Source organism: Alternaria novae-zelandiae, assembly GCF_023758075.1.
Source record: "Alternaria novae-zelandiae strain BMP 2774 chromosome Unknown scaffold_8, whole genome shotgun sequence".
Taxonomy (NCBI): domain Eukaryota; kingdom Fungi; phylum Ascomycota; class Dothideomycetes; order Pleosporales; family Pleosporaceae; genus Alternaria; species Alternaria novae-zelandiae.
Window position 1 is genome coordinate 282,490 of NW_026056968.1, and position 24,974 is coordinate 307,463.

General features: G+C 53.7%; 9 protein-coding genes across 9 annotated transcripts; 2 read left to right on the forward strand and 7 right to left on the reverse strand.

The window, feature by feature from the left end:
* Positions 1-4: 4 nt before the first annotated feature.
* J4E88_004580 (uncharacterized protein) lies at positions 5-1,199 on the reverse strand (the record flags this gene model as incomplete). Its single annotated transcript, XM_049398224.1, has 2 exons — positions 5-385; positions 444-1,199. 2 exons carry the CDS (start codon positions 1,197-1,199, stop codon positions 5-7), a joined length of 1,137 nt encoding a protein of 378 aa, XP_049255785.1.
* Positions 1,200-1,500: 301 nt separating this feature from the next.
* On the reverse strand, positions 1,501-2,799 carry J4E88_004581 (uncharacterized protein; the record flags this gene model as incomplete). The annotated part of the gene is made up of 4 exons (XM_049398225.1): positions 1,501-1,936; positions 1,984-2,446; positions 2,499-2,631; positions 2,680-2,799. 4 exons carry the CDS (start codon positions 2,797-2,799, stop codon positions 1,501-1,503), a joined length of 1,152 nt encoding a protein of 383 aa, XP_049255786.1.
* Positions 2,800-4,015: 1,216 nt separating this feature from the next.
* NMD3 (ribosome-binding protein) lies at positions 4,016-5,566 on the reverse strand (the record flags this gene model as incomplete). Its single annotated transcript, XM_049398226.1, has 1 exon — positions 4,016-5,566. One exon carries the CDS (start codon positions 5,564-5,566, stop codon positions 4,016-4,018), a length of 1,551 nt encoding a protein of 516 aa, XP_049255787.1.
* Positions 5,567-6,065: 499 nt separating this feature from the next.
* ATP25 (ATPase synthesis protein 25 mitochondrial) lies at positions 6,066-7,313 on the forward strand (the record flags this gene model as incomplete). Its single annotated transcript, XM_049398227.1, has 1 exon — positions 6,066-7,313. The coding sequence occupies one exon, from the start codon at positions 6,066-6,068 to the stop codon at positions 7,311-7,313; it is 1,248 nt and encodes a 415-aa protein (XP_049255788.1).
* Positions 7,314-7,566: 253 nt separating this feature from the next.
* J4E88_004584 (uncharacterized protein) lies at positions 7,567-8,889 on the reverse strand (the record flags this gene model as incomplete). Its single annotated transcript, XM_049398228.1, has 2 exons — positions 7,567-8,484; positions 8,548-8,889. The coding sequence occupies 2 exons, from the start codon at positions 8,887-8,889 to the stop codon at positions 7,567-7,569; spliced, it is 1,260 nt and encodes a 419-aa protein (XP_049255789.1).
* Positions 8,890-11,859: 2,970 nt separating this feature from the next.
* Positions 11,860-13,592, forward strand: J4E88_004585 (uncharacterized protein; the record flags this gene model as incomplete). Its single annotated transcript, XM_049398229.1, has 2 exons — positions 11,860-11,999; positions 12,053-13,592. 2 exons carry the CDS (start codon positions 11,860-11,862, stop codon positions 13,590-13,592), a joined length of 1,680 nt encoding a protein of 559 aa, XP_049255790.1.
* A 725-nt stretch (positions 13,593-14,317) lies between these two features.
* J4E88_004586 (uncharacterized protein) lies at positions 14,318-16,900 on the reverse strand (the record flags this gene model as incomplete). The annotated part of the gene is made up of 1 exon (XM_049398230.1): positions 14,318-16,900. One exon carries the CDS (start codon positions 16,898-16,900, stop codon positions 14,318-14,320), a length of 2,583 nt encoding a protein of 860 aa, XP_049255791.1.
* An 872-nt stretch (positions 16,901-17,772) lies between these two features.
* J4E88_004587 (uncharacterized protein) lies at positions 17,773-21,410 on the reverse strand (the record flags this gene model as incomplete). Its single annotated transcript, XM_049398231.1, has 3 exons — positions 17,773-19,340; positions 19,386-21,167; positions 21,215-21,410. 3 exons carry the CDS (start codon positions 21,408-21,410, stop codon positions 17,773-17,775), a joined length of 3,546 nt encoding a protein of 1,181 aa, XP_049255792.1.
* Positions 21,411-23,372: 1,962 nt separating this feature from the next.
* J4E88_004588 (uncharacterized protein) lies at positions 23,373-24,298 on the reverse strand (the record flags this gene model as incomplete). Its single annotated transcript, XM_049398232.1, has 2 exons — positions 23,373-23,552; positions 23,606-24,298. 2 exons carry the CDS (start codon positions 24,296-24,298, stop codon positions 23,373-23,375), a joined length of 873 nt encoding a protein of 290 aa, XP_049255793.1.
* Positions 24,299-24,974: the final 676 nt, after the last annotated feature.

The window sequence follows — 24,974 nt, forward strand, 5'->3', positions numbered from 1 at the left end:
GAATTTACTTAGCAGTCCCCATCCAATCATGGATACGTTCCCATATCTCATCACTGTTCTTCTCCATAAACATCATATGCCCATTGCCATGAATGCCGACTTTTCCAAGCTCAAGATGTTCAGCCTTGGAACAGCCAGCTTGCTTGAGAAATTTGACAGTGCAGTAGTCGTACGGCGCATGGTAGCTAGCTTCGGACGTAACGGTGAGAATGGGCAGCGGCGCAAGATTGGAAAGCCGTCTCGGGGCTGGCTCGGCTGCTTGCAACACGCAAGGAATAGTAGCATTGTTACTTGTCAGGTTGGTAGGCTGATAAACCTGTTGTGCTAAGTCGATCGCGGGGTCAGTGACCGGAGGCGAATAATTCATCGGTATGTCTGTCAAGCCCTGTAGATTTTGAAGTCAACAGCCATTTCAAATGAGACCGAAAGATTGGTGAACCTACCCATTTCCTCGCTGGTGCAGATCCAAAGACTGCTTCCTGGAAGGGCGGACCAGTCGGCTCCACCAAGAGGAGGCCCTTCGTGAGATGGGGCCGTGCATCAGCGATGAGCAACGGCAGAAGACCTCCTTGGCTGTGGCCAAGCAACCACGCGGGAGTACCGATCGAGTCCAAAAGCTGTGCTCCAGCTGCTTGCATGGTGCTCTGTTGATAAGTGGCGTTGAGGATGAATTGGACGTTGGAAGAATAGAAAGCGTCGAAGATAGGATCGCCCATCACTCCCGGTCCTGGCCATTGAGTATGAAGGGTGGATTGGGGCCAGAGGCGATATTGCTGGGGAGCAGTGAAGCGTTGCTGGATGAGCTCAGCAGAATAAGTCGACGGCGCATCAGCACCAGCCATTGGTGCCCAGGCGGAGCGGCCGCGGAAGGTTTGATCCAGGATATAGACAGTATGGCCAGCCTCAAGGAATCTTGAACTCCATGATTTCCCTCCATCCGGTTTGTTGAGGAAATTAGTTCCAGTCTGCGCTTGGCCATGGATCAAAACAATAGGGTCCGTATCATGTTGTTTGGTGGACACTGGCGTTAACTTTTCGACATACATTTGGTCCTTGAATATATGACCACCCTTGCCATCTTCAGTATAGCCACCCCCGACGTAGAAAAATGTCCGGACTGCAGGTGTTTCCGTTTCCGCATGATGATGGTTATATGCCGTCGCAAAAGAGACGAGCAACGTAAGGGAGTGTAGCAACATTATACCGTGCTCATATGAGGGTTTCGTACCGAAGGAACGGAAATAAGATGTCGATGGAGGATGCGACGAGCCATTGCAACCGAGGTCAATTGCCGCGTGGAGTGGGCTTGGCCTGCAGCTTGTCGAGCTGTGCCTCGATGATCTTTCTTGCAGGGGCCCATGCAGCTACGTTCCACACCTGGCATTTTCAATGCTGAGAAGTCGAGCGTGTCGGACAGAGGAAGTACCGAATTGCGACCACACGTATGGACATAAGTGTCAAAGTCAAAGCCATGAGCTGGATTTCCTGGAAATATGCTTTTCAGAGTCTCCGTGTCCTTTGTGCCTGCGGTTGTACCTCTACTCGCATAGCAGCAAATCTGCCATCCTTGCCCGTCTCTGGGTCAAATCCGCCATACACCGTGTCCTGCTCTTCGCTCGTAACCCTTGCCAATTCTTCCGCACTCCCTGTGCTCTTCAACGACGTGTTCCTGACCAACTCGAAGTTATCGCGGCTATCGTTGGGCAAACGTTCGTGGTGCGTAACGCGGACCTCGTTGGTGACAAAGATCTGGGTCCAGGAAGCCATGACGGTGGGCCAGAATATAGGCATGGACGCACACATTATCGCGAAGTCGATTTCGAGGCAGGAGATGATGAGGACTTCGGGGTACCACCATGTGAAATCGAAACTTTGGGTCATGCTTTGACTGTTTTTGAAGGTGCTCCAAAGGCGGAGGATAGCCATGAGTACGACACTGCGTCTGTCAGTGGTGATGCTGGAGTGTTCAGAATCTGCACTTACATCGAACCGAGAGCGAACAGTCCAGTCATGGCAAGCACCTGTTTCCGTCTGAGATCTTTCCTAAAGTATTCCGTGATCGGGACGAGGAATATGGCAATATCGAACGCCATGTTCGTCGCAGCAAACGCGAGTATCGTGAATTTCGCCTCATTGATAGTGCGATATCCGAAGCCGTAGCATTTAGAGCCAGGTTGTCGATCCCAGAAGTTCCTTACTGGAAAGCAGGGTACCCAAGCCATGAATGAGAAAGTCAGGCCCCATGCTATCACCAACGCGAGAAGTACGATGCAAATGATGCGGCGAGCGCCCTGCTGAAAGAGCCTCAGGTACTGTAGGAGTAGGGATATCTTGATGAAGACAGTGGTCGTATGATACGCGGCATTTGTGATATACAGCCAGATCATGGTTGGTTGCAACTCTCGTAAGGTGTAGATAAGATGATGACCCATGCCATAATTGGTGCCTGCGCGAGAAATCAGTACAACGACCACGAGTTTAGAGTCGTGCAGGCCTACCGTGGAGGAAGGCTATGATAGATGTCAAGTTGAATATAGCCGCTAGGACTACGAAGAGGTCATCGAGACCGGGTTCACGAACAACTCGCAGGCGAGTATGAAGACGGAAGCCTACGACAACCCAGCACAAAACCTATGACGGTGAGTTTGTAGGACGTTTGTATTGTCGTGAAGGACCTACGTGGAATGGTATCGAGACACCAAACATCGTGCCTTTCTTGTTCGCCAGTGGTAAGGGCGCATTTGGGTTCGGGGGAGTTAGCATCATCTCCTCGACAATGCGAGTAAACTCGTCGGCCATGGCGGGCAAGTATCTCAGATGAGATTCGTTAAGATAACTGTGTGACAGGTGTCGTAGTCTGCCTGCGTGCGAAAGGCATCGATTACTCAACCTGCGAGCTGAGGAATTGCGACTTGCGCATCAGGTCATATCCCTAAGAGAGGCTCTACCCCATGTTCACAAGTGGCAGAAACGCCCTTGCGCATGCTGGTCTTTCAGCCGGCTCTGCTAGCGATGCCGGCTGAGTCGCGTACGGCTATGGATGAAGGCGGCCCTTTCTCCGCCAAAACTTAAAATCCAGGAAACTCAAAGTTGACCCTATACGACTCAGTGGAGCGAAGCCCGCAACCTCGTTCGAGCGCGGTGAGAAGCCGTTCGGACGGGAGCGAGTCTTATTTCCTGAACTACCTAGGATTGCGTGTGGCCAGGATAAGCTGGCGGCGATGGTGCGACACGCGAGGCACCGGTAACCACAAGAGCCGGAAAGCCTACTCGTAGATTGCGCAAGGAACTGTAAATTAGAATGACAGAGAACACTCGTGGAACACTGTGGCATTGAACTTTCGAGCTCACGGAGAATCTCGACATCGCCACGCAGGTGCCCAGGTGGTTAGCTGTTGAGTCGGCCGCGCCAACTCTTTCGCTGTCCTGAGTAGCGCATGACACATGGCGCAACCTTCAATTGCAGATCCGGATCGCCTGCAACATCAGCAGTAGGCAGCACACATCCGTTGACGTGATCAAGGATATCCCCGCGGAAGGTGCTGGGCGTGGGCAAGGGGAACCATCAAGCCTTGATCAAAGTTCAGAACCGGGCCTATCCGTGCCGATCTTGTGTAAACTGTTGAGCTGTGTGAGGCCTGAAAATGAACCTTCAGAGAGGCTTGAAGCAAGCTGGTGAAACTGTCGCCATCACTACCAGCCGCACTGAGCTAGCGATACGGCACCTACGTCGCCGCGCTGAGGCCACGAGAATCATGATAGCGAACGATGTCAATTCCTGCTTTCACCTGCAGCAGTAGAATTGTCACAACCTCTACAGCCACAGCGACGAACGAAATGGCGAGGTGAATGAAAGTATTTTGAGATTGAAGGACAAGATGCCCAGTCGACATTGGATGAAATCGACAATTCTATAAACGTGGTACTTCCCGTCCCTTTTACCCGCCAAACGCCCGTAGATGCAGCAAGCCACAACGCCATAACTCATGCGACATTGATCTCGTCATTTTTAACTTCAGTCGTGCATCTTCATTTCCTCGAAATCATCCAGCAGTTGATCCATCGGAATCTGCAGGCCTTCATCCTCATCGTCACCAAGACTGCTCTCAGTCTCCATGGCATCTGCGTCGCGCTGCTTCTGTTCCTGCTGCGCCTTGTATAGCGCCATGGTAGCGCGCAGGTCTTGGTCCTCCTCGACGTCCTGCAAGAACATCTCGAAGTCGCGCTCCATCTTCTCCTGATCTTGCTTACGGGGCAGCATCTCGCCTTCATCCTTGTTGATGCGCTTGACGCGCCAGTTGCGCTTGTTCTTGTTCTTCTTGGATCGCTGGTAGTACTTCTTGACAAGCATGACATCTGGAATAGCGGCCGCGTACTTGTTGTTGTTTTCGAGAACGTCGAAGAGATCGTTGTTGAAGTTGGTGTTGCTGAGGAGGTAACCCATGACCGAGTCGCCGACGTGCAAGATACCACCAAGATGTGTGCGGCAGTAGTATGTTGTGTCGTTGACGCCCATGTCTGAGGAGCGGGCCACGGTGGCTTCGGCGAGGAAGTGGCGGCCTACTGACTTGCCCAGAGGCTCGATGTCCAGGACAATGAACTCGGTCAGTTCCTGTACGTCTGCGAGGGGTCGGAACGGTGTGCGCCAATAGATGTCCGTGGCGACATCGGCTGTCTGGAGGGTCGAAGGGTCGAGTAGTTGTATGGAGGTGCCGATGCGGGTGCAGAGTGTGAGGGGCGAGATGTTGCCGATCTTCTTTGCGAGGGGAATAGGGAGGACTACAAGATCGTCTTTGCAGATGGGTACGATTTCGCAGGAGAAGGAGAACTTGTAGTTCTTGGTTGAAGTGTGGATATCGTGTGAGATGAGCTCCTCGGAGCGCTTGATGTTGACTGGGATGACGGCCTTGAGGAAGTCGCAGAAGCCTACGGCATGATTTCGCTGGGAGAAGAAGAAGTCGATGCCGTCGTGAACTTCCTTGATGTTGATCGTGTCCTTGTGGGCTCCGTGCTTGAGGATCAACTGCTCCAAGTACAAGAAGGTCCTCTTGTGTGGCACCTTCTGGCGGATCTGCACACAGGCCCTCCATGTGTTGTGGGTGTAACTCTTTGCGCAGTCTGGGCACTGGTTGTAGTTTTGTGTGTATTCGACCTCGAAGCTCTGCTGCATGATGGCGCCCTCGTTGATCTCCGACTGCACGGTAATCTTAACCTTGATCCTCCTGCTGTGGGGCTCCGTCCAGATGAAGCCGGCATCGATGATTCGCAATTTGTTCAGTCCGCGCAGTTTCTTCAGGCAGAGAGCGAGCAGTTCGCGCGATTCGGGGGCAGCGACGACCCAGGTGGTGGGCGGGGAGAGCCATCGGTCGCAGTCGCGGCACATGAGCAGGATTGCCTCGCGCTGGATGCCGCCCGTCACGTCCGTCTTGAGTTTGATGCAGTCGTAGCAAAAGGCGCCCGAGAGTGTGCCGTCAACCGGCGCGCCGCAGTCTGCGCAGAGAATCGTGGCCGAGTTCTTGGGCTCAGGCGCGAAAGAGCGCTGAGCATCCATCACGACGCCCTCCATGTGTGCGGTGGTGTTTGGATAGAGAGGTTTCGATAGTGCGCGTCCCTCTAGGTATCAGAGGACCAGGGGAAGGATATATAAGGAGAGAAGCAGCGGTCGGTGTGAGTCGGACAGTCAGTGACTGCTTTGAAATTGGTGCCCCGCGTGCCCGATGATTTTCAAAAGTTCGCCGCAAGCCCTCTTTCGCCCCCACTAGCTCTCTTGGCAGATGCATCCCGCTACCCAAACCGCTGAAGACAATATATCAGTGTTATCATAGACACAGAATGAGCGAGCTTTCACTCTATAGTAGTGCCATTTATAACTCGTGCGACGGATATCGTTTATACACGATAGCGTGCTGTCATCACAATGCTGGTGCTACAAGGCCAGACATGTGATGGGGAAGTTCATAGGACGCTAGTAGGGGCCCACAGTCGGTGCTACGAAACACCGATGTCATCGAGAAAGTCCAACTGCGCAGTGCCATGCCACTATTCGTGTCTGCTCTATCCACACCATGTCTTTCTCTAGGGCTGCCTCTTCTAGGTTCATCTGCAATGCCTGTCGGAGTACCCAGATTCGCCAATCTACCTCAGTGCCCCGACCCAATGGCGCATCTTTGCGCACCGCGCCTTCGACAGTCTCACGATGCGCCTTCAGTACGAGTGCACTTCGGCGGGTAGATAAGAACGATCCTTCAACCGACGATCCCGGGTTCGCCTTCCTCGACGACAGTTCCAAGCCTGTTAACGAGGACACTGTATCCCAGGAAGCCACAACGAACGCCTCCGAGGGCTGGAAAGAAGCTGCGCCAGAAGTCGCGACCGAAGCCTCGCCATCTACAACGCCACCTTCCCAACAAGACAATGCAATCCCGTGGTATCTCAGACAACAGTCATCGGTCCCGTCGCCCGCATTGAATCCCGCCCAGATCCCAGACCTCCCTCCGAACCCGCCACCTCTCCTAGCCACCCTTCTCGAATATGTCTCCATCACGGCCGGTCTCGACGACTTGCAATTGCTCGACCTGCGAAATCTTGACCCTCCGCCTGCGCTCGGCCCCAAGCTGATCATGCTCATCGCAACAGCGCGCTCGGAAAAGCATCTCCACGTAGCAGCCGACCGATTCTGCCGATACCTTCGACGCGAACACGGACTGAAGGCGAATGCAGCCGGTTTGCTGGGTCGCAATGAGCTGAAGATCAAGCTGAGGCGAAAGGCCAAGCGCATGCGAATGTTGGCAAACGTTGGTGGTTCCGCACCCGAAGGCAACATTGACGACGGTATACGCACAGGCTGGATCTGTTGCACACTTGGGAAACTGGAAGCGCATCCCGATGACACGCACATGCCCGGAGATGATGTGAAACAGTTTGTCGGTTTCAGAGACATCAAGCCTGGCGTCAATGTAGTCGTGCAGATGTTCACAGAAGAGAAGAGAGCCGAGACAGACCTCGAGACATTGTGGGGTGGAGTGCTAAGGACACATCAAAGGAAGGACAAGACCGCCGATGAAGCACTAAGAGAACTGGAGCAAGACATCGAAGATCTGGAAGAGGATGCCGAAGATCTTGATTATCGAACACAAGAGTCGCCGCAGGCACTCAACACGTCGCCCACCGAGTCTAGCAAGTCTGCCAGCCCGCCGACACCCGCGCAACAGATGCACCGACCACGTCCCACTCCTGGTGATTTCTTTCCGCCCGCTTCAAACCCAGAAAAGAGGAAACAAATACGCCGGTTACACACAGTTGGCCTCAGATGAGTGCACGAACGCTACGACTGAACGACCTGTACAAAATGTAGAAATACTGTAGAACTCGCTCCTGTGCGAATTGAAATGGTGCAGGACGTTACACTAAAAGAGACTTCAATGACACACTATAGTAGTGTTATGGCAAATAATTGGCTTTCATGATGTACAGGCAGCGTAGCAGCGCGCACGTAACATCGAGTATGATACATATAAAAACTAACAAAAGTAGAAACTACATACTACAAAGACACCAGCAGACCCCTCACATCATCACAGCCATACCTTGAGCGGTCTTTCCTGCCATTCCGCCCAGGTCGAAATGCTGCACCTGCTTCATTGACCCTTGACCTCCGGAAACATCGAGCACTGTAATCGCCGCGTTGGTGGTTCCATTGCCAGGACTCAAGGCATAGACAAAGTCGCCTGCAGCGCGGAGATCAATCAGACCAGGATCGCCATTAGCAGACAGATCGAGCTGCATGATGATGCTCGCGTCATCTAGACTCATCTCCACAACACGGTTGACACCGACGTCTGTAACGAATGCGCTCTTTGTTGCATCGGAAATTGTTGCCCAGCAGGTTGCTGCTTGACCGTCGATCTTCTGGGAGCCTTTGACTGTCGCTTGGCCTTGAGAGTCTACCGATAGGACGGCAGCACCAAAGGACGCGTCGGTGACGAAGAGGGAGGATGGGTCGTTGGGCATGGTAGCTGAGCCGAACAGCACGGCGGTTCCTTCGGGTGAGCTGCGAACGTCTTTCTTCGAGAGAGCGGCGGCGCCATTGGAAGCTTGCACTGCGTAGGTGGAGAGGAACCCTGTGTTGTTTACGGTTGGATCGCCCTTGACGGTCGTGAAGAGAGCGGACTCATCGGATGAGAAGAACGCCTGCGACACGGTGTTTAGGGGTCCAACGGGGGGAGTGGTCTGTCCGAGGTCGAAGGGCCGGAGGTCGTCCATCTGTCCAAGCCCTTGCTCGGAGAAAGGTGCGCATGATATTCCAGCTAGTGCACCCGTGGTTCCCACGCATGCGAGCTTGTTCTTTGCAGATGCTGCGACGGTGTTGGGGAATTCTCCAGGTATGGCTACAGGCTTGCCGGCGCAGGCGAGTGAAGTGGGATCGTTGGCTGATATAGTCATCATGGTAAGCGTGTTGGAGCCAGCGTTCACGGCAAACAGATTCTGGAAATCGTTAGTCATACTTTCTTCTCGATGTTGTCCGCGTATCCGTGTGTGTAAACTTACGCTCCCAACGACAGTCAATGCCGACTGGCCAACCAATGCATCAGGCGTCGCGGGTTTGCCATCTGCATCGACAGCAACAGAACCAGCACCACCCGTCTTCATAACTTTGCCTTGCGAAAGCATACCATCGGCTCCAATGGGCAGCGCAACGACAGCGTTATCGGCATCATTAGTCAACATGTAGATGGCTCTGCCGACAGCAGGTTTCCCAGCACTCTGCTGCTGCATGCAACTCATGCCACCTTGTTGTTGTCCCTGGTGTGCGCCTGGACGGGGTCGTTGGTGTGGTGCTGCTACCGCCACCGATGGAAGGAGAGCGAAGAGGAATGATTTTGTGAACATGTTTGCGGTGTTGAGTACGGTGTAAATACAGAACAGAGATTAATGGCGAGGTGTAAATCGGTAGTTTGAGAGCGAATGTTTGGAGAAGGTAAGATAGAGAGTCCAGCTGATCTGTTGAAGGCCCCATCATCAAAGACATATCCTTCTCTTATAGAAACTGCCTTGGAACCAAATCCTCATACTATTGCGTTCCAAGAGACCGCGATTATTCGATCAAGATTGCCTAATCCGGAATGGCGTATAATTTCAGAGGACGACCGGGGGAGCAAGCCACTTCTATAGCCTCAGGCTGAAGATTACAAGGATTCTCCGCACCACCCGTCGCTTGGTTTCATGGAAAATGCAGCGCGAAGAGATGGTACATATCGGGTATGCGGTAAATACGAAACGGTGCCCGTGTCAAGCGAGCGCTTCGTCGATCTATTGCCTGAACGAGTAAATTTGATTCTGAAGCAATTACCAGAGAGGGCTAGCCTAGAATTCCCAGCTGAGAACAGGGCCAGGGCGCGCAATTTGACTTGTGACACCGTGTCTCAACTGCGCCCGTCAGACATGTCAACCGGGCCGTTGTCATTGGCGCGACATTTGAGATGGATACGGCATAATGGGAACACTAGACTTGGCATCTGCGCAGCACGCGCAGCTTCGTCGCCTTGATCGCTCTTGTCTTCCGAGAGAGACTGATTACCTATCAGGTTTCTGCACTTTGGGACCATAAGCACAGTGGTCCATTTCCGGTCTTCCTATCGGGTGGCTGACAGAACACCACATCTGAATACCGGAGCACCATACAGGCTGTGCACGTGATGAAGTTCACCTTCAAGCCTTTCAAAGGCGACAAGAGTTCCCCCGACGGTATGTCCAATCAGGGCCTACGAAGCTCCAGGTACGGGTCGCTAAGCATACATCTCGCTGTATTCAGACGATGGCGATACGCGTAATCCAGGACAAAGGCGGCGAGAACAGGTTCGACGAGCGCAGAAGTACGTTGCGCTTCCGTGTTTATACGTCAGGTGCTCTACTGAACATGAATCAGAACACATCGCGAGCGCAAAGAAGCATACACGGCTTCTCTCGAAAGTGAAGTAGTCCAGCTCCGCGCGAATGAAGCTCGATTGTCGCAGGAGACGAAAACACTGTATTCTGAAGTCGCTTTCTTGAAGAGTCTGCTGACTCAGAACGGCATTGCGATACCCGATAGATCAAGAGTAGGACTTGGTCAACAGGAAGAGGGAGCGAACGTAGGGAGTGAGAAGAGGATCGCTCTGACCGTTGGGCAAGAGGAAAACAAGAAAAAGAACCGACGGAAACAGATATACGTACAACAAGTGCCTCAGCAATCGTTACGTAAGTACACTACGGCTGGACTACGACCATTGTTCTCAATCTGTGGTAGCTGACACTTGTCATGCAGCCGGCTCGGCACAGCTCATAAGTCCGCCGTTGTCTGGCTCCGCATTATCAGGGTACACATCCACCACGGGTTCGCCCGGTGGCTCTGCGATATGCATGGGTAACATGGACCCAGAGATCGTTGGCATGGACTTCGTCTTGACGTATGAGCCCCGTGTTCTCTTTCCTCACTGCGTCGTCACTAAATTTCTACGTATAGTCTCGAGTCTCCCTGTTTACCACATATCGATGTGGCTTCTCCTAATACTGGCAGCTCCGACACAGATACTTCTGCTTCGACCGGCCACGCCTTGACGGTCTCAGCATGCCTCTTTCATCACCACCCTTCACCACCTGGGCAACGACAATTCTCTCCTTCGACCTGGGAGGTTCCACAGGCTAGTATAGACCAGCTTTTGGCACTGTCTAGTTGTGTTCCGCTCCAAGACGGCGAAGTCACGCCAGTACAGGCGTGGGATTATATCCGGCGACAAGAGGGATTTGCGGGACTGGAGACATACAGGTGGGACAGCTTGAAAGAGAAATTGGTGGCATTGGTGCGGTGTTATGGCTTTGGCGGTGTGGTTGAAAGAGAAGCTTTTGAGAACGCGGTCTTTGAGGCTTTTGTGGTTGGGAGGGTGTTCTGAGGAAACGGGGGCATCTGGAATGATTCTCTCTTTGCGGAATACGAATCAAAGACCGCAGATTACGTACACCCTTACGTCGGCTCTTTTTGCGCATGGAGATGTTAGTGCGATAGCGGCGAGGTGAGCGCTGCAGGGCCGCAGCTAGTTGCCGTGGTGAGGGTATTATTGTATTATTCCCGAACGCCCAGTCACCGCTGGCAAATGGCACGGAGGTCGTGTATACGATACCTATCTCTTTCCACTCAGTTGGCATTCCATCCGATCTTGTACAAGTCGCCGATAATAACAGCATTGTCAAAAAGGCCTGCTCCTTCTCTTTACTGTTTGGCGGACCTCGGCACTGAGGAGCCATCCTTGCAACATCCATCGTAACAAGCGAGATACGGGGTATGCGCGGCTGAGGTGGTTCGGCTGGTGGCGGGCCTCTGGACCTGCGTCGCGTGTCGCTTCCCCAACTCACGCAGCAAGCAGCAACGGACAAGTCAAATGCCTGCCCGATTTTGAGCACAGCGCGACGCCAACCAAGATTGAAGAAAACTGGGGACAGCAAACCCACTAAACGCTCCCGAAAAGCTTAGCCCTCGACTAATCGATAGATCGCCCAATCGACAGCCCCACACCAAACAACGACAGCAGCGTCATCAGCGCCTACGTCGCCACCTCGGGCCGGGCGACTTGTCAGCATAGCCACCCAAGTGATAGAAATAGTATAGTACCTGCAGCCAGGCCGTAACCCGTAAGACACGCGTCCCGGGTTCCCTAAAACCAAGGAAAACAATAACTCTCCGGCTGCCCCGGAAACACTGCGGTTCTTTGTCCATTATCCACTCACTCCGCAACCAAGCTTTTGCGCACTGCCTACCAAGCACTGCGCTGAGAAAGCTTCGAATACCCATTCATTCATTACCTACATTCGTTATCGACAAACAGCATGGTAATGTGGAAGGGTATTGTTTCTGCTGCCGTGGCGGCGCTAGCCACCAGCGGGGCAAAGGCGGCCAGTTACGACGACATACCAGACATTGAGGTCTATGGCCAACATTTCTTCTACACAAACAATGGCTCGCAGTTGTGAGTACACGCCCATTCTGCCAGTCTAGAGCACGATACTGACAGCATCCAAGCTATCTGAAGGGTGTCGCATACCAGCAGAACTACTCTCCCAATGGCTCGACAAGCGCCGATACCAAATACACAGATCCATTAGCCGACGGCGACGCCTGCCGACGAGACATTCCCTACCTCAAGCAGATCTACACAAATGTCATCCGCGTATACGCTATCGATCCGACCCAAAACCACGATGACTGCATGGAGCAGCTGGCCAGCGCAGACATCTATGTCATCTCCGACCTGGGAGAGCCTGGCACGTCGATCGAATCGAACAACCCAGAGTGGGACGTCACGCTGTATCAGCGATACACAGGGGTTATCGACGCGCTGAGCAAATACAAGAACGTCATTGGCTTCTTTGCTGGCAACGAGAACGTCAGCAGCGACAACCAAACGGCTGCTGCCGGATTTGTCAAGGCTGCTGTCCGCGACACCAAGACATATATACAAAACCAAGACTACCGCAACACGCTAGGTGTGGGTTACGCGACTGCCGATGTGCCGTCGCGCAATGAGCTTGCGCACTACTTCGCATGCCAGCCCGGCGACTCAGGAAACAAGACGTCCATCGATTTCTGGGGCTACAACGTCTACTCGTGGTGTGGCGACAGCAACTACGCTTCTTCTTCCTATGGCGAGCGCGTCGATTTCTTCTCTGACTACCCCGTCCCTGTCTTCTTCGCTGAATACGGATGCATCGTAGGTTTGGATGACGGTCCCACCAGCCGTCCATTCACCGAAGTCGAGGTTCTATACGGCAACATGACTGACGTCTTCTCTGGCGGTATCGTCTACGAGTGGTTCATGGGTGAAAACGACTACGGACTCGTTTCGCTCGCTGATAACGGCGCCAGCGTATCACCCTACCCCGACTTCACCTCTCTACAGAGCCAGCTCGCCTCCGCCACTCCAACTATTACTCAGCGCTCTGAATACACACCCACCAACTCGGCACCTGCCTGCCCTTCAGTCGGAGGATCATGGCTCGCGCAAGCCTCGCCACTGCCTCCCAACGTCAACCCCCAGCTATGCGCCTGTATGGTCGACAGCCTGCAGTGCGTCTACAAATCTGACGATGACGACAAGTACGCCGACGACTTCAACTTCATCTGCGGCGAGAACGAAGATTACTGCAACGGCATTGCACGCAACTCCACAACCGGTGACTTCGGTGCTTACTCCGGCTGCGACCCCAAGGACCAACTTGCGTTTGTCGCAAACCAATACTACATTGGCCAGAAGAAGCGCGCAGATGCTTGCAGCTTCTCAGGCAGAGCTAGCATCCAGAGTGCAACCACTGCTGGCAACTGTGCCTCGCTACTGAGTGCTGCGGGCAACAAGGGCGATGGTAGTGTACCTGAGGCTACGGGCAAGGGTACTGCAGCTGTGAGTGGTGGCAGCGGCAGCGGCAGCGGTGGTGCAGCAAGCTCCAGTTCTGAGGGTGCTGCTCCCAGCGTTAACGCGCCCGGTTTCTTCCCCCACGGCGATCTAGTCATGGGCGCGTACGCTATTCTGGCTGCGGGAAGCTTACTCGGTATGCTTGTACTGTGAGCGAGCTGAGGAGTGAGCTGGTAATGTAGCATTCTTGGATGATGTCAATGAGCATATGTGGCTAAGGTGGGGGATATCTTCTGGCGTTTATCATTCAGTGATACACATGAGCAATGCAATTCAAATTCTTTCTATACTTCGATAACTGTACATGCTGCGTGTGTCAAGTCGAGGTTCACCTGGTCTATGAACATGAGCATGTTAACCCTATCAAAACCGTCTTGCATGATTCATTACAGTGTCATACCAAACTTTCAGGCACATGCGTATCACAATCATTGGAGATATCAAGTTGCACCAACTGTCGATACATTCTATGATCTACGAGCTGGCCTTTTCTTCTTGTTTCTTTCTTTCTTCATGTAACTACGCTGCAGTAGCGCAGTACATCTTTGTTCTTGCTGCGATGGCATCGTCTCGCGCCTCGTAGCCCCTCTATACATCAGAGTGCCCAAGTGACTGTACGTACATAAAACCCTCAGAGATCAGACATATCACATCTGAAATCTGACGACATGCCAATCCTGTCCTTCCCAGGGACATATCGCTGTAGAAAAGGGAAGGCCCAGACCCAAATATACAGCATCCCCGACGCCGACGCTACGCTTGAAGCCAAGAACTGACATTATTACATTCTGCTGAAATCAATGTAAAGTTGATGGTTTGTGAACCCCGAATACATTCAAGCTCGAAGATGAGCCCTTCAGTCGAGACTGTACGAGAAGCTAGTACATATTGGGTGGCCCAGGACGACCTGGCTGCTGGCGTGGAGGTCCGCCGAATTGGCCGTCGAACATCATGCGTGGATCTTCACCACCTCGCATACCGGGCATTGGGGGGCCGCCATAGCCAGGAGGTGGGAAGTAGCCAGGTGGGCCCTGCATGCCATTACCACCGGGTCCTCCTGGTCCGCCTGGAAAGCCTAATCCGCGGATACTGCCACCGGGCGGAAAGCCAGGAGGATGACCAAGCGGTGTGTTGCCAGCTGAGAAGCTCGGTCCTCCAGGTCCCATTTGCTGAGGGTTGGGACCATTGAGGCCAGGTGGCTGACGCATTGGACCGCCGAATCCTGGTGGTGGAGCGATGTTCGGCCGCTCTTGCGGTGTTGGCGGCATTCCCGGTTGACCTCGTCCGCCCATATATGGCATATCCGGTACAGGCTGCGAAGGTATACCCATATTGGTTGGCATGCGCGGGTCACCTCCTGTGTTGCGGCGCTGGAGGCCCATTAGTGGATCTTCCGGGGTTGGATATCCCATTGGCATGCGCTGGTTCTTGGCTCGCATGGACTCCTGTTGTTGCTGTTGCTGTTGTTGTAGTCTTTGCATATGCTGAAGCTCCAATTGGCGATCGGCAGCCTCACGACGCAGCATCTCGTTCTCTGTGAACATACGAGGGTCTTCGATGAAACCTGGAGGCAGACCGCCACGACCCTTGGCCTGGTGTTGAGCAGGGTGCTGAGGCTGCTGTCTTGATTGCTCGAAGAAAGGCATGTTGTGAGCTTCCTGAGATGGGCGAGGCAAGTTGTGACCCTGTACCTGCGGCGGTGTAGCGCGAGAAGGTTGCTGCATCAAATTCAATAGGAAGTCACGCTCACGCTGCTTCGTGACTTGATCGCGTTGCGTATCCTCGCGCTGACGACTGTTCAACAAAGCTGCGAGATTTGCATCTTGCGGGGCGTTACGTTGCGGCGGGGGCTGGTGAGGATAGTGATCTTCTGGATGGCCAGAGTCAGGGCGTGGGGGTCTGAATTGTTCAGAAAGCGCATTCTCTGGCGACATGCTGTTGAAGCGCGATTGCTGTGAAGGTCGAGAATCCGGTGGACCGGCTCGTGGAGCCAGAATGTGCTCCAATATGCTCTGCTGTTCGAGTGTCCTTGGAGGTGGTCTACCGTGCTGCAGATCCGGCGGCGGCGATTGCTGATGGAAGTCTAATGAGACGCCTCCACCCTGCCTCATTCCGTTCGTTGGGGTTGGCATGCTCGTAGGGGGTTGGGGTCCCGGGGAAGGCCCAGTGCTTACTTGACCAAGCATCTGGAGGATACGCTGGAAGCCTTCTTTGTCGGCGTTGGCTTCCATGGCAGGTGCTGGCGATGCAGGTGCCGGGGCCGGCATTTGGCTGGGCGCTTGCGACTCTTCAGGTTTCGCAAACATTGTCATAAACCTCGATTTCTTATCTGGCTTGGGTTTCGCCGAGATGGTCTCTGCTGGTGGGATCTCTGCCGACTTGTCTCTACCCCAGTTGCCGAAGAGGATTCCCTGTGTAGGTTCGGCCGCAGAAGGCGCGTGCAGGGGCGCAGTCAGCATAGGCGGAGCGGTGATTGAGACAGCGGTAGATATCTCTGCAGGAACCTCTCTTGATTCCTCCTTTTCGCCAGCCGGGGTATCTTTAGCCCTCATTTGCTCCTTCCAGCGCTGGAAGTCCTCTTGTGTGCGAGGCTTGAACTCCTTCTTCTCCACTTTGGTGTCCATCCATTCTGGGTCTTCTTCACCACGGTTACCGCCCCTGTTCCACTCGCGGCCGTTGTCTCGCTCGCGATCTCGGTCTCGTTCGCGCCAACCGCCCTGTACGCCAGTCTTTGTACCGTCATCTTTATCGTCGCGACGACCCCAGCGCGGCTCGTTTCGCTCGCGATTGCCACGGCGTGGGGCTACGTCCATCTCGGGGTCCCCCTCGTGCTTGTCGCGGTTGCGATCGCCATTACGGTGAAAGCGCTCAAAATCTTCTTGACCCAGACTCTTGCGTCCTTTGACATTTGTCCAGCCCTCACCGTCCTCACGTGGAACCCGACGGCCATTGGCGTAGCCCTTGTCCCGGTTCCGGTCGTTTTCGCGGTCCCGTGTCCACCGGTCGTTCTTTGGAAAGCGGTCGCCAACGTTGTCTCCGTCTGTAGAGGTGAAGCCCGTGCGTTCCTTTGCATCGCCTGTGCCCTTCGCTGGAGTGCGCGCCGAGAGGAAGGCTAGCTTTGGCGGACCGAGCACTGTCTCTTCGCCAGGTTCTACAAAAAGCGCGTCAATAGCGGCCTTGATACCCTGAACATTAGAAGACTTACGCATGCTCTGGCGCCGACCGAATTGGCCCATGGGGTTGATCAGCGGTCGCTGCTCATTTGGCGTTACCCCTTCTCCGTCTCGAGCGGCCCGAGTGCGACGCATAGTTCCATTGTTGTTGGCGTGGCCATTGTTGGTGCTTTGGTCGGCAGGCACATCCATCCATTGCTGGATTGAAGGTAGCCCGTCCGGCTTCTTGACGAGGGGAGACTCTTTTAAAGCCAATAAGTCAGCCTCCGAATAGGTAGGCCCCCGCATTCTCGCGAGCTCAATGCAGCGCGAATGAGCAGGTGTGTGTGGGCTAGCCGAGGCTTGCTTTACTCAGGGACGAGAGACAGACGGAGAAGCAGGTGGTGTAGTGTTTGGTTATTGGTGATGGGTGAGGAGGCTGTCCTGAAGCGGGCGGGTGGTGAATCGCTTGACTCGCTTGCAATTGAACAGTGCCCGCTCTGCAGCCCTTACGAGGACTAAATATGCGGCCTCGGTGACGGTTGCGGTTCAAAGAGACGTGTACGATGGCGTGATGCTAAGCGGTCGCAATGTAAAGGTTGAGCAGACGCGTGCGTGTCGCAATTCGTTGAAGGAGGTGAGGGAGCTCGAGGTGGGATGCAACGTGGTAGGGGTGTGCGGCGACAGAAAGCGGAGAAGAAACGGTTGCGAGCTCACTGCTGACAGCAGAACAGCAAGGTTGGGGTGCAAATGTCTTGGAGAGCTCTGGGATACTTGGGGGTAGGCAGCGGGTGTGCGGTTGATAGCGCAGATGTTTGTTGTGGTTTTGAGTCCAGGTCGCGAGCGGTGCGGGCCTCTTCGAGAGAGCCCTGGGAGATGCGCGCCAAGAAGTGCTGCGGGAACGAGTGCCTAGCAGGTGCGTCATATTAGGGTCCAGCACATGACTTCAGCCTGCACTTTCGCTGAAGCCGCATCTTCACAGTAATCACGACATGATTGCGCATGGGAATCAGACCATATCGCGTGATGGTGGCAGCCTTGATTTCTTGCCAGGCAATCGCGCCACAAATGACCTTCAGATGACCTCTAGATTAGGAAGTCGCAAACAACGCCCTGCAATGCTTCCGAGTGGCTTCCCCAACGCCGCATACGGTTTACAGACATGTACAAAACTACAAAACTCAGACCTTGCATAGCGAAGCGATCGTTTCGCCTAGGCTGTCACTGCTCCATGCAGCTACCTTCTCCCGGTCGCACGTGTCGTAGACACGCCCGGCCAGTGTCCTCAGAGCGCGATGTCGCGGATCATGGCCATCAAGCATCATCTGTATCCACGGGATAAGCCCGCACCTCGTGATGAGCGTCGTACTGCCTTCCACATGTGTTGCTCGCAGCAGTAGCTTCACGATCTTGTCCTTTGCCGACGCAGGACATGATCGGGAGCCGTAATGAGTCAACAGCTGCTCAAATATGTTGCTCCTCCTAAACAGTTCCATATCTGCAGGTGTCCGCAGACTGTCCAGAAGATAGTCGAAGTACCAGTCCACTTCCTTGTGGTAGGTGGTGTCGTCGTCTGGTTGACTGGCAACGATGCGATGCCAAAAGAAGCGCAGTAATGAATGGACATCCCAGGCGGGGGATGCCGTAAGGAAGTTGTTCACTGTGCTGAAGAGCGTGTGTGTGGGATCCGCTACAATGCCAGCACAACGAGCGGCTAATACACCTCCAACGTAGGGAAAAGCTTCAGCACCTGCCGGATCCACCGACTCCAAGACCTCGCAGAGGAGAAGGTAGAGTTGCTGAAGATCCCAGTCCGGAGTGAGTCCCTGCTGTCCAGTAGCTGTGTCGTCTGCTTCAGCATTGTTACGACTGCTTGTCATAATAGTCGCAATGACACGTCGAATGTTGCTGATGGCTTGTATGCGGATCTCGGGGTGCTCGGAGCAAAGGCACAACAGTAGTTCTCCAATGTCTCCATCATCAATTGCTTCACTCAGCTCTTTCTTCCTCCAACGTGTGAGTCCAGTGTGCTTCTTGTCTTCGACGGGTGGCCTTTCAAGATCGACAGCAGACCTGAGCTTGGCATGCTGCTCAGGCTCTTCCGTAGGCCTTGGAACCGGCGATGTCGATGATCTATCTGAGCCGCTGAAGTCTGCCCCGGTTGCCAGCTTCAAGGCCTCCTTCGCTCTTTCTTTGCCCATTTTCCACAAGAAGGCATCCTTCAGCACCTCTTTGTATGCTACATTCGCTGATTCTACCAGTGCGTCGCGTACGTGTTCCAGTGCTGTCTCGTCTTCGCCAATTAGCTTGAGGAGATACAGCAGTCTCGACAGCCACTGAGCAATGGTATCCGCCGTGTTATTTGTGGCTGTCTCCCCACCTTTGAAGGGCCATTGTTCTACTAGTGTCATGAGCAAGTTACTGAATGGCCCAAGCCCAGTTGTAGATTGCGCAGTGCGGCCACACATGACATCTAAATCATCAAAGTACTTGATAGGCACCTTGGTGAACCGCGCGCAGCAGTCGTCCAGGAACTCGAGGACGTCGGTAGAAGGCGTTACTGATCCAGAGGTTGATCCCAAACTAGCAATTAGTGCATCGAGCGCGTCGGGTGAAGTCTTGGTCTGCAACATTTCCTGGTCATTCAAAATGTCGCTCAGGAGAGACCTAATGCCTGTGTACAGTTCGCTCTCTTTCGATGTCACCAGAAGCTTGAGAAGTGTTACAAATGGCGAGTATTGAAGTGATTCTGCAAAGTCAGTAAGGGCAGTCCAAAGAGGTCGAGATAACGTACTTTGCTTTTGCCACCAACGCATAGCTGGTGATAGTTTCGCCATCTGTATCCAGTGCTCGAGCTCCATGATACGGAAAACCTTGTCTTCGGGCGAAGCTGTGGGCTTGTCGACCTCTACCAATGCGTTACACAACGGTAGCGAAACATCGAATTTCTCTTGTAGCGCAACTTGGGGCGTGGATTCGTAGTAAAGCCGCAGCAGCCTGGTGATCGACTCCCGCTTCATGTCTTTCAGACCAGGTTTCTTCAGTGCCAAAAAGACAGTGCGAATCGGCGGGCAACGTCTGCTAACTTCTGAAACTAGGCGCTTGGCTGCTTGCTCCCACTGTTTCGAGGATCTGGTAGCACTGGCATTGTTGAGCTCCTGGAGAACGGCCTGTAACTTCTGGAGCGCTACAATTAGAACTCGGATGGCGAACAGCTGGATGAGGTCGGAGTTATGGTTGAGACATTTAGTGAGCACTTGCTGATTCAGAGGCTGTGGAAGGATGCTGTTCATAAGGACAGGTACCGGCGGTGGATGGTCGCGGAAGTTCCTCTTCGCGCCGAAGTATTTGGGTACAGGGAGCTGGATAGCTTGATACAAGAACGCGGAGTATCCTATCCATGTCGAAGTAAGCTTTGGATCGTAACTGAAGTCGCGTCGTTTGACAAAGTAGTCTGCTACAAGCTCAGGACAGGCTCGAAAGGTATCGACGACAAGCTCTTGGTGAAAGGTATTTGCGTATGGCCTCTGGCTCTGGATGAACTCTGAAAGAATGATGTTCCGCACTTTAACAGTCTTGCTGTAGTTGTCAACTGATTCCAGGCCCAGATCGTTGCCATAGTCAGCTGCATCGTCCAGCTCGCCTTCGTCGTCATCAAAAGTAGACGGGTAGAAGCCCTGTGTTGGCAGCATGACACCATAAGCAGGGTCGGTGCAAACTAAGCGAAGGAAATCGTGAGCGAGCTGATCGGGTGCTTTCTGTCCTTCGGAAAGAGCGCCTTCCTCCACCTCATAGCTGTACAGACCGGCTATACGCGAGAGTGCCTTGCCGTTCAGAATTCTACTCTTGGTGTGCCTTGCAATAGTCTTGTCTTGAAAAACATGGCTTGTGAATACATCGAGGATTTCGTAGATAAGGAACGGCGGGTCCGCGCGGATGTGATCGAAGACGGCACGGACGACGTTGGTGTTGGAGAGTATTTCGCTCTTTGCCCGCTCGTCCTGATACCTCAAATGCATGAGAAGATACCTGATGGCCGTAGTGCGAATGCTGGGTTTCTTGACATGGTCTGCCGCCGACTGCTCTCTTCCGAGATTGATGTTCCTTCCAAGTATCTTCGGCTCGAGCGTAAAGTCTCTCTTGGCGTATACGGCCCTCGCATGCGCACCTTCATTGAACCGAGTAAGCTCTGTGAGCAGTCGCAATGCCGGCGCGATGACGCTCTCCTCCTTGGGTGCCGCTGAGGTACTTCGGACGAAACGACGAGCGACCGATGGCTGTAGCAGAGTCTTGGCCAGCAGAGTGCCGTACTCGAGGAAATCGCCATGGGTCGCATAAACCTTAAACAGGAGCGCGAGCACAGCTGTTACCTGGGAGACGACGGCACTGTAGTTGGTTTCGACAGCGTGGTCCCACCCGTGAATCAGGTTCTGCAGGAACGTCTTTTCCTTCTCATCTTGGCCTCTTCCTTTCTGTGTGTCTAGGTATTCACGGAGAATGGCTCGCTTGCGGGGCACGTCGTGCTCATCGGTCGGGTAGAGGATCGAATCGAGGAATCGCTTGAAAGTACTTAGGCCTAATCATGTCAGCCGTTGATCATACATAGCATCTGGTTGCACCTACCACTTCGAAAGCCGGCTGAGGAGCTCTGGTCGAAGTACAGCGCATTCTGTAAGTCGCGCCCAGACGTGATGTCCTCGGCGGCGCCATTCGGTCGTGGTGAGTTGCGCTCGTGGGTGTCGTCGAATCGCTGACGCTTCGAGTCGCGGTCAGAGTGTGCACTCTTGGTATTGGCCTCGAAAGCCGACCGTTTGCCCATGTCTCATATCCTGTCGCAAACACGGTCGCATGTGTTCGACCTCAAAAAAGTTCTGGAAGTTCTCAGCGGGAGCATGCAGGGATTAACGCGCTAGCCGGGGTCAATGCGCGCTTCCAATCGGCCAACGTCAGTCATCACTCCGCAATCCACATCTCCCACATTTCCAGCACCTCGCCTTTGTCTCCTTGCAACACTGCAACATCGGCCAGCATTCGATACACGTATCCGCCCGTGTATCTTGGCTATTTGGCGTCTTAAAACACCGCCAGGACGAGTCTGTGACGTTCTCCGGATGTCTCAGAGCCTAGAGCGAGGCGAATATGACCTCTCTTTGTGGCCACGGTAAGGGACATGTTACAGGCTGCTCTCTATACAGACCTACACAAGATTCTTCAAGACGCTGGTATGACAACGCATAGATTTAATAGCTTCAGTCAAGCCAGACTACTACTAATACATGTCAATCGACCGCGTCGACTTCTAATCTTTCTCACCCACTGGAAACTGCCACCGGCAAACATCCACCCAGAAACGCGCGCTCTGCAACTGTCTACCTCCAAAACGACTACCTATTCGCTATCAACACTTGGGCTATAAATTCAACTCCAACGCAGCTCTTGAGCGGCAATAAAGCGAAAAGAAAAGGTCATACCCGCCGAAGACAAAAGGGCAAATAGAAATAAGGGCCGCAACCAGTCTCGAACCAGCACCAAACTCAAGCCAGAGAAAAGGGCAAAAGTAAACCTAGGTACGAGAGGTATCTGCTGGAAGCATGCGCCCGCGGCATGATCAGCTACTTCACAGAGGCGAGAAAACTGGGACAAGCATCTGGAGGAGTGAGTCTTTGCCATCGCCCTCACAAGCCCGTCGGAATGCCATTTTTTGCTCATTCGGAAATTCCTCAATGTTGCGGTTTAAATAGGCAGGGATGGGATAGGTAGAGAGCTTCTGAAGGCAGAGCAATACTGCCAACGCAGGCGTTTGTTTGTGGGGTTGAGGCAGACAGCAGTAGGTGAGAGCGCGCGGCGCCAGATGCAGTGGGGAGTCACCTTCACCTCGGACTTCAACCCGATGGCAAAGCGCATGATGCGAAAGCGGAAGCGTGTCCAGTCGAAGGGCTCTCGCAATTAGAAGTCGTAAAAAGTGAGATGGGAGTCCGACTTCATATCAGGACATGCTCTAAATTGTTAGCAAATGGCCTCTTATCTGACGAGCTTCCCAGGCAAGAACGAGACTGAATCACAAAGCGCGACATAGAGCCTTGTCATTAAAGAACCTAATCTCAGAGTAAAGTATACTGTGAATGTAGTAGCAACCGAGCTCACGTCATAGTGAGAGCTGATGCCAATAGCACGCACTTTAACTGCCCATCAGAGCCCTTGCACATAGTTCGGCGTTTTAATCAAAACAAACACATGTAACAACACACCACGCGCTTCTATTATTCTTTCGATTGTTTTATTGTATTTGTTATATCATCTACTTGTTCCGAAGCAAAACCACCCATCTTCTCTTCCAATTACAAGATCCTAGGGTGACAATACCAAGATGCGACCGTTACTCTATTGGGCAAACAGGAGGGCTCAACGTGTTTCTTCTAATGGTGATGGGGGACGGGACAAAGACCACGTTCATGATGGTATTGACCAAGGCTGGAAAATGCAGATATACAAGGGAAGAGCAAATGAAACAAACGCCAAATGTGCCGCAATGTCGCGATACCATGCAGATGATTTGAGCGATGGGAGATGAAGTCGTCATAATGGCCCGAAGCCCTGCGCAACGAGCAAAGTATGGTCCGAGATTATAACGCCGTATAAAGTTTTGGTTGTATGTTTGCCGCTAAACGAGAAAATCCGGGGTATCATGCAGCGACGTGAAAAGGGAAATAAGAGGTCAAGGAAAGAGCGAAAACAGGACAATTGGTGGATTTGGAAAATTGATTTGTGCGTGTTTTTGGCATTATCGTTTTAAAGGCTTGTGGTACTTTGAGCCGGAGCTTATCGAGTTGTTCTTCTCGCGAATCTGTATGGTCGGGGGTGGTTCCTGATTCTTGACGGACAGGATGGCGGAGATGGCGAGAGTGATGAGTGTGAGAAGCTCTGCGGAGGCTGCGCCAATGGCGGTGTAGAATGCGACACCCTGGAGAAATTGTTAGCGGCATGAAGTTGGACTCGGAAGGGGCGCTGTCTTACCTGCTCTTCACAGACGGCGCGGTATTGGTAGCGGCCGTTGGTCAAGACATTCGCGTTGGTGCACGAGTATCTTCCCAAGCTTGCCTTGCTAGCCTTGTCCAAGAGGTTGAAGACGACCAGCGCTGTGATCCACATGATGACGCCAAAGCTGCCAGCGACGATGCGGTAGACGTCGCGCGAGCGGAAGGGCCGGCGGAAGGAGCGCTTGAAGGAGAGGGTGAGGATGGCGACCGAGGCGAGGAAGTTGCCGGCGGCAATGGCGAAGAGGATAATGGTCGGGGCCAGGTTGGTATGGGCAGGCCAGACCATGGGCAGTTCTCCTTTGCGCAGGTCGATGTAGCGATTGCCGCGGTAGATCTCAAACGTGTGCATGAGCATGCAGACGACTGCGCCGCTCAGGACGATGATGAGCAGGCGGAGACATGACCGCACCCGACTGAGCCAATGCGCCCGCGACGAGATGGCGAGCTCGAGAGGCATTGGCAACCTCTTGAACCTGGAGTCGCCGTGGTCCTCGGCCTTGGGGTACGAAGAGGAGGAGCCGACGAGGCGCGCGAAGTTGTAGGGAGTTGGCGGGGGCGGCGACGCGGCAGAGGGTAGGGTGGTGGTCGTAGTGCAAGTCTGGGCAGAGCTAGCGAGACAGGTCGTCGTGGTGGATGTGGAGGGATTGGACGCGAAATAAGCTCTGGCCATGATCTTGGGAGAGGTGTCGGCACAGGCGTGGCTGCTGGGCGGCGCGCACCCCTCGAGCTGCTAATGTCGCCGTGGAGATGTGCCGCGACGAAGTGTAGAGAGAGTCACGGCGGGCCCGGAGCAGAGGACATGTGTCGGAGCAGGACGAGGTGCAATGGACGCGGCGGGAAGAAGTGGCCGTGACATGCCCCCTAGCCCTAAGCAACCACCTTAACGAGGCTGAGTCCCGCCCACGCTTGTTGAGCGCTGCCGATCGGCTTTACGTCGAGACTCTGCATGCGCCAGACGCGTCGGGTTTAGTATTTGCGAGTCTTCATTCGTGCGCTGCTGTCGCGAACCACTCAGGCATCCATATCTACGCCCGTCTTCTCGGCGACGTAGTCACTTGCCGTCGAGCATCGTGAAGTCGCTCAGGCAGATTTCGGGGAAGCGCCACCTGCACTAGCGAAATGATCCAGAATAGTCAGATTGCGCCTTCTTCATTGGCCCCGCGTTTCACCCACGCCTCCAGCATATATCTCCGTCAGACGGATGCGCCTCCGTCTATAATCATCCAGCGCAGCAGCACCGCAGTCGCGCTTACTTGGAGTACACTCTCTGATGTGCATGCGACAGTGGCCCACTCCAAACCCATGCCGCCAAGAAACACCTCTTCTACATCACGGGCATCATACTG